The sequence below is a fragment of the Acomys minous genome (assembly GCF_964271855.1).
Source record: "Acomys minous genome assembly, chromosome: 4".
Lineage (NCBI taxonomy): Eukaryota > Metazoa > Chordata > Mammalia > Rodentia > Muridae > Acomys > Acomys minous.
In genome coordinates, this window is record NC_140486.1 from 107,043,471 (window position 1) to 107,055,617 (window position 12,147).

Consider the following 12,147-nt stretch of genomic DNA (forward strand, 5'->3'; position numbering starts at 1 on the left):
AGCAAGTGTCTTTCTGCAACTCTGGAGGCCCAACAAACCAAAAATGAGTTCTGAAACCCCAAATATTGGCTTCTGAGCCAGGGTGAGGAGGCTGAAGACGGAACAAACGCAATTCCTGTGCCTTCTATCAGAGTCACCACCACACCTCTGCTTACTCTGTGCCTGGAGATGGTTATTAAGCCAGCTTCTTTCTATTCTTGCTTGTTTTTGCAGATGCCCTAACTTCCTAGTCAGAAATGTGAAGGAGATGTGTAAGAAATGTGAGTAAGCTTAAAGAAGGACAACAGCCTCCAGCTTGTTTGCTTGTTTGTTTGTTTGTTTGTTTCAGTTTGAAGATGAAATCCTTTGTCTGAAGTTGACAAATCTTATCCTGTTTTAAGAATATGATGCTGGCAACTGGAAATCAAATCTATTGATGTTGTTGTTGTTGTTGTTGTTGTTGTTGTTGTTGTTGTTGTTGTTTTCTGTGTCAGGGTTTCTCTGTGTAGCCTCGGTTTTCCTGGACTCACTCTGTAGACCAGCCTGACCTCGAACTCACAGAGATCCACCTGCCTCTGCCTCCCTGAGTTCTGGGATTAAAGGCGAGCGCCACCATGCCCAGCTTCAAATCTACTTGTTTATTAACCTTGACATGGGCTTCTTTGGGCTGTATTCTGAACTGCTTATGAATCTTGAATTGCTTTCTGTACTCAGCTGTCCTAAGACAATGTTGAGGTGCCTCTCAATACCCAGACTGGTGTTGCTTCCTCTGCACTAAGAGAAGAGGATCTCTGATGATCTTGCTAGTCTAATGTGTCTCCTCCCTGATGCTGTGGGATTCTGCATTCTGGACCACTTTTGTTGCATTTACCTGTCTCCATAACTACCTTCCTGTGTGCCCTTCAATTTTTCTCCTCAATGTAATCTTATATTACAGATCACCTTCAAAGCCTAGGCTAGGTTACACCTTCTTTAAGGTGTCTCTAAGCCCTTCTGGCCTCTATGCTAAAATTCATCATCTTATGTGTGTGATAATTTAACACATATCCCTGAACACTGTCAATAGAATTTAAATTTTAAGGTACATTTTCGTGCTTCTTTTCTAAGGCTCTTCATCATTCCTTATTTTTCCACTGAGTCCTAAGATGGTGGTACCCACTGGGCATCCATCTTAGCTCCTCCTGGCTTCTGTACTTACCCTGTCAGTGACTGCCTCCATGTCCAAGGCTTTTACTTTAAAGGGTAAGCTATTGATTTCAAAATCAGTACTTATATCTCTGTCTCTACTCAACCTCTTCCCTTTACATTTTACTTTAGTTTAATTATGTGTGTGTCTATGTGGGTCTGTGTGTGGATGTGTGCATATAATGGTCATGCTGGTGGAGGCCAGTGGGGGTCCCTCTGCAGCTTCCCAACACGGGTGCTGGAAACCAAACTGAAGCTGCCGTGAAGGACTGTATATTCTTAATCACTGAGCCATCTCTCTAGCCCCGCTAATCCTTCTCATGGTCCTCAGTTCTCAACACGCAGAGTCGACTGCCTTCACATCATCACCACTGGGATTCCTTATAGGCTGCCTCATCCAAATGGCCTAACGTGAAATGCATTTCTTCCACTAAATTCTCTCCTTCTCTCGCGTTCACTATCTCAGTCATGTCATTACTTTGGATCCCTGTTGCCTAAATCAGAAATTCTGTAGTCATTTTCGGCGCCTTTCAGTTTCACCCTCTTCCCATTCATCAATTTCCTTCAGTGAATAACTTCAATACTCTTCACTATATTATTCCAAAGCATCTCCACTCTGAACTGTCAGTGTGTGTGTGTGTGTGTGTGTGTGTGTGTGTGTGTGTGTGTACAGATAATTATATAGATTATCTTTCTAGGGCTATATCTTTTGGTAGTGGGAACAAACCAATATTGTTAGCTAATATATATGAATGAACAAATAAAGGAGCAATTCGTAGCATTAATTTTTCTTTAAATATGTTGAACTGAGTATCATGGGTTATGTTTTAGCACAGCGGAGAGACTTGAACTAGGAGACACTCAAGCAGGACATCTCTGTTATAAAGCTGTGGTGCTGTGTGGGTTCAGTTGGCATGCTGACATAAAAATAATAAAATTAAGTCTTCTACTGAGTGGAAGGCCTCTGAGGCTGAAATGTTCCTTAGAAAGGAAAAAAAAAAAAGAGAGAACCTTATCCACCTTATCCTACCTCTCAAATGTGGGATATAGTTGTTGGCATCTCAGAAGAGAGACAGAACAAGGTCTCAGGCAGAGATTAAAATATAAAAGTTAGTTAACTGGCCCATTCAAGAGATGTCCTTCAGTAACTAACCTGCATGCAAAAGTGAGTTCTAACCCCACTGATTTCCTTTCTTTAGACTCTGCCTCTTCTCACTCATTTTCCTTCTCCACATGCTCCATGACCAAGCATCCTTGATTAACAGTTATCATAGTGGAAAAGGACCCAGGTCCACGTGTGCAGAACAATCCAGGCTCCTTTTCCCACTTTGAAATGCCTCTGACTCCATTCTTCAGCTCCCTGCAAATTCCACTTGCCTAACATCAAACTCTTCTCTGAATTGTTCTTTAAAAAAAAAAAAAAAAACACCCAAACAGCCTTTGAAAGCTTTTTAAAGGAAAGCATTGCTTTCATCCTCCACAGTGCGAGGTCTGCTAATCAATAACCCTGCTGGGTAAATCTTAAATGGATCACACCAAGGTAACACCAAAGGAGGAAGTAGAAGCTTGGGGCAGTTAAGAGAGGTGTCTAAGTCACTACAAAATTATAAACATTTTTATTAACTCACAAATGCAATGTGAAAGAACGGAAGAGGAAATCAATAGGTGAGCAAGGGGGCTTTACTAATAACGGTGTATAGTTGATTAAGGCCAATCCCCAGGTGTGAGAATTAAAAGCCAAGAAAGCTTTCACCAGATAATGATAAAGATGGCTGGATCGTCCTGGAGATTGATAGTCCTAGGAATAACTTGGCCAGCATGGTGCACACAGAAGGGACAAGATACTTATTAAGCATCCAGCATAAGTATACATCCATTCACACTCCCAGTCTCAAAACAAATTGATCTGGATGATCAAAGATGCACGGGTCTTCCTCTTATCCCACTAACACTGAGAACTGAGACATCACTTAAGACCCCTTTTTAAACTAGCACGTAGAAAGGAGGGGAATGGAAAGTCATCCTAACAACTTTGTGTGAGAGCAAAAACTGCATAGTAAACAAGAGACCAATTGTTCAGAGTCAGTGAGAGGAAATAGGACACTACCTGAGAGACTCGAGTGGCCTCCTCAAGGAATCTTTTCATCTCGTCTTCAGAGAATACCACGTTCATGGCAGAACCGCTGGGAAGGACAGATGGAAAGACAGGTGAGTTCTTTTGGTTTTGTTTTTTGTTTTTTGGGTTTTTTTGTTTGTTTGGTTTTTGGTTTTTGGTTTGTTTTTGTTTTTTTTTTTTTTTTTACCAGTTCAGAAGTAAGGTAAACTACACTAGATTGAACATCTCCGGGCAATCTCCAGTTCCAAAGCAAAAGCAAGAAAAGTATCTTTCTGTCTAGACTGAGCTTTTGTTCCACATAATCATAAGGTCAATAAATCAAAGTTAAAACGTCAAAGAACCTAGCGGTGGGCCTCACAAAATCTCTGCTGCTCCCAGCAATTGGATAGCCCCAGGACTATACTGTCTGATTTACAGCATCAGTGCTCTGCTGGTTCCAGGTAGATCTTAATGGTTAACAGGAGTCAACCAAGGACACAATTTCTCTCACCCTGTTTCTTCGGTGTTCATTAGCAAAAGCTAATCTTAACCCATTGGCACTCTGCGAAGCAGGTTATCATTTCTCAGCCTCTAAAAGAAGAGAACTGATTCTTTGGTAATATTTGCAAATATAATATGCAGTGCATGACTGAAATGTATTCAACTGTGTCCTTCGTTCTAACTACCTAAGAAATAATGATATCTTAAATAGACATACTTTGAATTTTGACACTTTGAAAATGAGATAGGAAAGTTGCAGAGGAGAAGCATTAGAGTAAGCGGAAAAAATTATTTCCCTCTCCTTTTGAAAAGTAACCTTTTCTTTACCTTTTCTAATTACTATAAAGTTGTGCATGAAGCAATTACTTTATTGGCTGGTGAGAAGGTGGCCAAAGCAATGACATTGAGGACTTGGGGCAGAGGAAAATGGAAGACAGCCATAACTTGCAATATTCAAAGACTTTTTCTTCCAACTCTCTTTAAGCATGTGCCTGTTGCTTAAATTGATTTACATTAATTCTTCAAAGTAGTATTATTAGACTGGTTTACACAGAATGTCACTTCAATGAAAGGGCACATTTCCTCTTCTTTTGAAATTTTTCATTATTTTAAAGGATCCCATCTCAAATCCCATTCACACTTCCAAATTGTGCACAGCAAATTGTGTTTCTCTTATTATCCCCTGTTCAGTGAAGTGGTCCCTTACATGTGGCAACATCTGAAGAGACTGCGCGATAATTCACAAGTTTTCCTTTGATGCTAGAACTTAGTTTCAACGTTTGATATAAAAGCTCCCTGCCGCCCATGTTCCTCATGACCATACTTCATCTATTACAAAAATCTGATCTCAAAAACTCCAAAATTCAAAACAAAGACACTATCAAAAAGGTGCTGATGATAGTCAGGAAGAAGCTGTCATTTCTGACTAGCAAAAAAAAAAAAAAAAAAAAATAGCTGATGCCAAGAGATGCCCTGGGTTGCGTTTTAATGTTGTCTATGTAAAACCATCCCTCTTGCCTTTGCCCAGGAAATGCCTTTAGCTGCCATGCTTCTAGATGAGGATGGTACCATTCCCCCAAAGAAATGGTGAACTGGAAGAGTGAGCATTGGTCCTCAAACTTTCTGTGCTCCTTTAGATACTGTGGCTGGACTAACAAAATCCCGCACACTGAACCCTATCCTCTCAGCATGAGAGCCCGTGTTCTGTATCTCCCGGTTTTTGAATCATTGTTCTGGAAAACAATATATTACCTCAAAACATAGGAAGGTCTCAGCAAGCAGGGATAGCCCACAGAGTTTGCAAATTCCAGTGCTTCATTCTAATTAATAGGGAGGGGGGGAAAAAAACAACACAAAGGGTATGAATAGTTTAAAATAAGCAATAAAAATGCAGACTGGTATCATTAGATCAAGGGATAACCTAACTTTTTTATTCCTCCTCTCAAAAGACTCCATTAAAATGTAAATTGGACACCGAGATACATAAAATTCCTAGGTTCTCATTCTAAATATCAAATCTAGTTCAAAAATAGTTTGAACTTCTTCTCATTGTCTGAATCTCAATGAGAAGACTGCTGTCTATTTATAATCAGCATTTAAGTGCAATCATCAAACACGGCTACTTTACAGCCAATTCACTAAGCGTGTTGCGCGTTCCACCTGCCCTCTAGTTAGCTTCCCTGGTAGTTAACATTCAGGTTAGGCCAGCACTCAGAGGAAGGATAGCAGGCTACCAAGAAGAGACTTGATACCCTATGCGCACATACAAGGGGAAGAGGTCCCCCTCAGTCACAGTCATAGGGGAGGGGAGTAAAGGAGAAATGGGAGGGAGGGAGGAATGGGAGGATACAAGGGATGGGATAACCATGAGATGTTATAGGAATAAATTAATAAGATATATTTTTTAAAAAGTTCTCTTATTAAAATGAAGCACTGTCCCCCTCCTTACCAAAGTGTTAACAGCTTTCCACGGAGCCTGGGCCACCTTCAGCTCATCCAAGACAGCTGAGAAGATGGAGCGATCCTCAGCCCTATCTATCTGCAGAGGGCTCGTGCCCATGATCTTAACACCGTTCTTGTATAGAGGGACCGCCAAGTTGTTTGGAATCTGGCCCCCAACTGAGATGATGCAGCCATTACATGCCTGGAAGAGAAACCACAGCATCAGCCACCGCAGTACCCAGAGCAGGGATGGATGGCTGTGCCAGTAAGATGGACAGCATTTCCTCACTGAAATATATGTCATGGTGTGAGATTTTCATTGTGTTTACCAAAGAGGAAGAATATTAGATTTTAGCACGAAGGACATGAAGTTCTTTTGACTTTGCAGATAATCGCAACCTAAAATCCATGCAAAAGCTCCAAAAAAAAAAAAACATATAAGTATCATCCGAGACCGTTACATGGTCATTTTTAATAAAATGGATGCGTTGTACCATATGCTCATAACTATAATCCATGGGCCACTATAATCCACTATATCCCATGGCTTCCTGGGGCACTCTGGCCATTCGCTAAGTAAATGCCTATTTTCCAAGTGGCTCCTTTACTCAGCGTTCCCCAAAAGCTCCCAGTGCCTAGATGATAAAATACACACCCCTACCACCTAAGCCTGGCCGATCTTATCCATCTTTGCTCCCGTCAGGCCAGTGAGACAACCTCATTCATCTGATACAACTGTGTATGCCACCGCTAACCAGTGCTTTACAGCACCCAAAGACGTCGGACAGTGCTGTGCTCTGCTCTGTATACGCCCTCGCTTACTTAGCCTCTGACTGACTCTAAGTTGAAGTCCATCTACTTCTCACCTCCATTCTGACATCCTAAACACCATCTGTTTTCCTCGGATGACACCTTGGCATCTGTTCCCTGCACTCAATAAAGTATTTGAGTGCCCATTTCTTTGCTACATGCTTTATAGGCAAGCATATATATATATATACATATATATATATATGTATATGTATATATATGCAAGCATATGTGTGTATAGCTATATATGATTAATTCTCAGGGCTTCCTAACACTGCTGTTGGACCACTGAGGGATCACTGAGGAGTGATAACAGGCAACTAGACATGCAGTTATCAGTCCCTTTCAATATCAATATCATTACTATATATTGACCACTTACCCTGAGGTTCAGTCATTCTATAACACTGTATAACAACAGCACCCCGATTCACACAGCTGAAATGTGGACTAAATAAGATACCATCCATACTCTATATGAGTGTATTTATAGATAAATAAGATATTAATATAAAACTATGACAGCCAGTAGGCATTGGGCTTAGTATAATTAACATCTGCCCTAATGACCTACTAATGAATATTGATGGAATTATTGAAGTGATTGATACATGCCAAATTATTTTATTATGATTTGAAATTACTTTTGAATTACTCCTATAAGAATGAAGCTAATATCTCTTCATTGACAACAATTAGGGAACTGCCTGAACAAACACACTGCAAGTGAATTCTTAAAGGCATTTTAAATGGTATTGAAAATAATAACTAACAATTCTGTGTGTTTATAAGTGTTCACATCTTTCTTTACGGCCTTTTAAAATGCTCAATGAACATCTTTTCAAAGCCTTTAAAAGACAAGTATTCTCTTCACTGTGATAATCCTTGTTTCTCACTATTTTAGGTTTACTATAAGTGCTGTTAAGATTTTGAGAGTTAAAAATCAAATTTTCCATTAAGCATATACAAAAAGCTTCCATGTGAAATACCTCTAACAAATTAAAAGTAGAATCTATTTTTACTAAAATAGAGCTTGAAGTTGACAAAAAATGGCCTGAATAAATATATCAATATTTTAAATTTTTTCCATTAAATTTACTTCTCTTCTTCTAAGAAATTAGCAGCAATCTTTAAAGCAAAAATAAGATAGTCACAACTATTCTTTACATAGCCCTTAACTGTATTCTGAAAGGTTTCTTTGATCTTTACACTATCCTTGTGGGGCAGTTATTACTAACACCATTGTGTAGCTAAAGAGACCAAGACTCGCCGAAGGCCATAGCCTCTAATGCAGGCAACTCAGGGTTGACATGTGAATTCAACTCTGTAGATGCTGCACTTGTGTAATACACCAAATATTTGGATGCTAAACCAACTCTGCTAGGTGTTTTCAGAAGTGGTTGACGTTAGAAGATAAGAAAACTATTTGTAGAACATTCTTTTGGAAGATGGTAGATAAAACAAAAGTCTTTCCTTTCCAAACCAAATTCTCATTATTTGTCACTGGGAAGTTGACCAGTGTCCACAGGAGAGCCACAGAGGGAAGATGTGATACTTGTGCAGGGCTTGTCTGTGCAACAAGAGGAATTCAGTGTGAGAGCATGGTTGTTGGGTAAAGCTGATAAAGAACCATTTCACAGAAGACTCTAATCTTAGATATTTAACCTGTGGGCTGACACCCCTTTGGAGGTCGAAAGACCTTTTCACGGGGGTCACTTATCAGATGTTTACATTACGATTCCTAACAGTAGCAAAATTATAGTTATGGAGTAGCAACGAAAATAATTTTATGCTTGGGGATCACCACAACATGAGGAGCTATGTTAAAAGGTGTCAGCATTAGGAAGGTTGAGAACCACTGTCTTAGATTCTTCTTGGCTCTAAATACGGGAATTGTTTGTGTATATACAGAACCCTGGCATTCTACACAGGTCAATCATCATCATTATCATGGTAACTTACACTAAATACCCACAAGTAGTAGTCTAGGATATAATACTCTAAAGTCAAGATAGTACACATATTTCTAAATTATTTAGTCCAAAAAAAAAAAGTTCAACAGATCTCCAAGTGCCGCTATACTAAAGACTGAACTGAGAGCATGAAGCATGTGAGGCAATGTTACACTGAGCTACATCACTAGCCCCTAAACTTTATTTTCAGCTTCATTTCCTACTTTAAACCCTGATATCCCTGCTGAGGCTCCTAGCATTGGGAGATATGGAGCTCAAAGTTTCCACCTCCTGTAACCAGGCAGGACTCCCAATGGAGGGAAGGGGACACCAACCCACCCACAAAACCTTCAACCCAAAATTTTCCCTGCCTGCAAGATGTACAGAGATAAAGATGAACTAGAGATTGAGGAAATGGCAAACCATTTTGCCATTTGCCACCTGGCCCAGTTTGAGACCCACCCCATCTGAAAGAGTCAACCCTTGACACTACTACTGATACTCTGCTATGCTTTCAGACAGGAGCCTAGCATAACTGTCTTCTGAGAGGCTTCAGCCAGCAGGTGATGGAGATAAATGCAGAGAACTACTTCCCAACAATAGAATGAGCTCAGGGAGTCTAGTGGAAGAGTTGGGGCGGTGAGGATTGAGGGAGCCGGAAGGGTCAAGGATACCACAAGAAGACCTACAGAGTAAACTAACCTGGGCCATGGTAGCTCATAGAGACTGAACCACCAAACAAAGAGCATGCATGGGCAGGACCTAGGCACCCTACATATGTGTGGTAGATAGGCAGCTTGGTCATCATATGTGTCCCCTAAATATGGAAGTAGAAGTTGTCTCTGACTATGAAGTCTGCCTTTGTATCCCTTTCCCCTAGCTGGGCTGCCTTGTCTGGCCTAAGCAGGAAAGTTCTGCTGTGACTTTCTGTGCCAAGGCAGGTTGGTACCCATGAGGAGGAGTGGTAGTGGGGGAGGGCACCACTTCTCTGAGGAGAAGAAGAGGAGGAGTGAGGGGAGAAGGGTGTGAGGGTGGAACCAGGAGTAGAGGAAGGAGGGAGGCTGTGATCAGGATGTACAGTGAATGAGTTAATTGATGTGGAAAAAAAACTCTGATATCCTTAAGATAAGGACATGAGGACATTTCTAAACATTATCCAAGCTACAATCACACCAGAAATTTATTTTACAAGCCTAATGAATTAAAAGAAAATGCTTTAAATTTATTTGAGAACATTTTAACTTCTTCTAGCCATTAATCATTTTGGTCAGTACTGATACTGATTAAATGCTGCAATTGAGGCATAATGCAACATAAGGAAATGTAACTTATCTTACTAATAGAAATAGCTTTTGTCCAATTAAAAATGGCCTTGATTTCTATACTTTCATGAGTTATCTCCAATTTATGAAATTACACTGTGTTTACCAATGAGAGATATTATGTTTTAATATCTTGATAGTTTTCATTTTAGATAACACATCACACTTAAATCAGAACCTTGGCATCATGTTTAATTACAACTAAACCACATGCTAAAAATGAATTCAGACTGAAGTCTTTTATTTCCTAATGAGTATTGTCCGTTACCAATTAATGTTTGTAAGTTTTCATTTAACTCTATTTTACAGAAGTCCCATTGTCTAACTGGATCTATAGTGTTAAAACTAATATGATTTAGCCAGAGTACATTTTACAAAGTATAGTTCAGCAAAGTATGCATTGAGAAAGTGGGGGAAATTATCCAAGACTCAAAGAGACAACAAAGTTATTGTCTTATATTTTCAGATGGAATCTATGTTGCGTGCATGTGTGTGTGTGTGTGTGTGTGTGTGTGAGAGAGAGAGAGAGAGAGAGAGAGAGAGAGAGAGAGAGAATGAAATGTTCATGCACATGTCTGTGTCTATGTGTCTATGTATGTGTCTATGTGTGTCTGTGTGTTTGTGTGTTGAGATTGAGTCTTTACATGTTGCCTAGGTTGATCTTAACCTCATGGACTCAAATTGTCTTTTCTACTTCATTTCTCCATGTTTCTGGGAGCACAGGTGCATACTATCATGTCTGGCACCAAAAATAAAATGATATCAAATGAATAAGAATAAAAAGAATTGGGAGTCTTAAGTGGGGTTGAGATATAAACTCCATTAATGTTTTTCATTTTTACAGCTTTTCAATTACTAATCTAGTATAGAATAAAGAGATGTGTGAATTTAAACCCAGACCTCTATGAGTCCTACTCATGGTAGCCTGTAAATATTTCAAATAATAATCTGTAATCTATAATCAAAATACATATAATAATGAGACACAATGAAACAACTTGAAGTCATTTACTTCAAATGACTTTGAGAACAATTTTCCCCTTACAGGGACTGTCCTAAGCAAAGTTGTATGCTAGGCAAGATATGGTCCAGGAAAGCTGTGTCAGTTGTGGGCACCAGCATTTTCTTTCCTTGACCCTTGGCACTCACACTGTTATTAGCAGGCAAACAAGTACATTATCAAAATTCAGATCTCTCCTTCGGCATAACCTTGACACAAATTCAGAAGAAATAAATGGCTGGTACTCTTCATTACTCTGTAGAATAAGGGTTCTTTTCCTGAAAATGGGTGATGCACCCACGAGTGATGTCCAAAGAGGACTATACAAAGAGAAATGATTCTATAATAATAAATAAACAAACAGACAGACTAGTGGGAAGTGGGTATCAGCACTTCCTCCAGAACCCATGGCAAAATCTCCTCAGTGGCAGCCTGCTTTACTCACTGGGCAGGTAGGTCATTTCTTAATGTTTTATTTTAAAGGCTCAGTCATAGTCCAAAACCAGGCTAAGATACCCATCACACTTGCTACAACCCCATGTAATTACGCATTCCTGAGAGGGCCATTTCCTTTCTAAAAGACTTAAATGTATTTCTGAAAACATTAGAGATGTTTTCAAGTTTCTGAAAAAAGAACAAAAAAAAATGTGCTAGGGCATTCAGATTCTCAAGGTGGGTGAAGGGCAACCTCCTGTGGTATAGGTATTGCCATCATCACATATGATAAAGCAGCATTGTGGAGCCTTCTATATGTTACATGTCATACTCTATAACCTAAAGAACACACAGACGGAATGTTGCTGATTAATTCTCCAACATAATATTATATTCTGGTGTGGTGCTGTTTATTTTGATATCAATAGGTTTTAAGGAAGGGCCAATACATGCATTTGTAAAACTCTTCAATTATAATCAGAGTTTAATGTTCTGTGCTAAAAGCAGTGCAGAAGCTTCTAAATATTCCTTAAATCATTGCACAAAGAAACAGTGTAGAAATTACATGATGCTATTGACCATGATGGTTTTTAAATATTTTTTAAAGAAATGTTTAATTTTTCATGCTGCATCATAGATCCAAGTTTTATTATTAATGCCTTGAAGGTAGAATGTCTGTGCTGGCTAGTTTTTACATCAACCTGACACAGGCTAGAGTCATTTTGAAAGAGGAAACCACAATTGATGAAATTCCACAACAGACTGCTATTGGAGGTTGGTCTGGTGCTATGTATTCTGACGCCAATTGCTGTTTCCCAAGATGTAGCTGCTGCCCAGAAGAGCTCAATCTCATGTATACCTGTCCTTGTTGTATAAACCTTCCACTTTGACCAATAAAAAGCCAGTACCTGGCCAGGGCCAGATGAC

At 39.5% G+C, this 12,147-nt stretch overlaps 1 protein-coding gene across 1 annotated transcript in view; it reads right to left on the minus strand.

Moving 5' to 3' along the window:
• Positions 1-12,147, minus strand: part of CPS1 (carbamoyl-phosphate synthase 1) — a 111,658-nt gene that overhangs the window by 22,878 nt on the left and 76,633 nt on the right. The window contains exons 26-28 of the mRNA XM_084778981.1: positions 5,709-5,903; positions 5,012-5,079; positions 3,272-3,347 (exon numbers count right to left, since the gene is read on the minus strand). Coding sequence (XP_084635107.1) covers positions 3,272-3,347; positions 5,012-5,079; positions 5,709-5,903 — 339 coding nt within the window. The remainder of the gene's footprint in view (positions 1-3,271; positions 3,348-5,011; positions 5,080-5,708; positions 5,904-12,147) is intronic.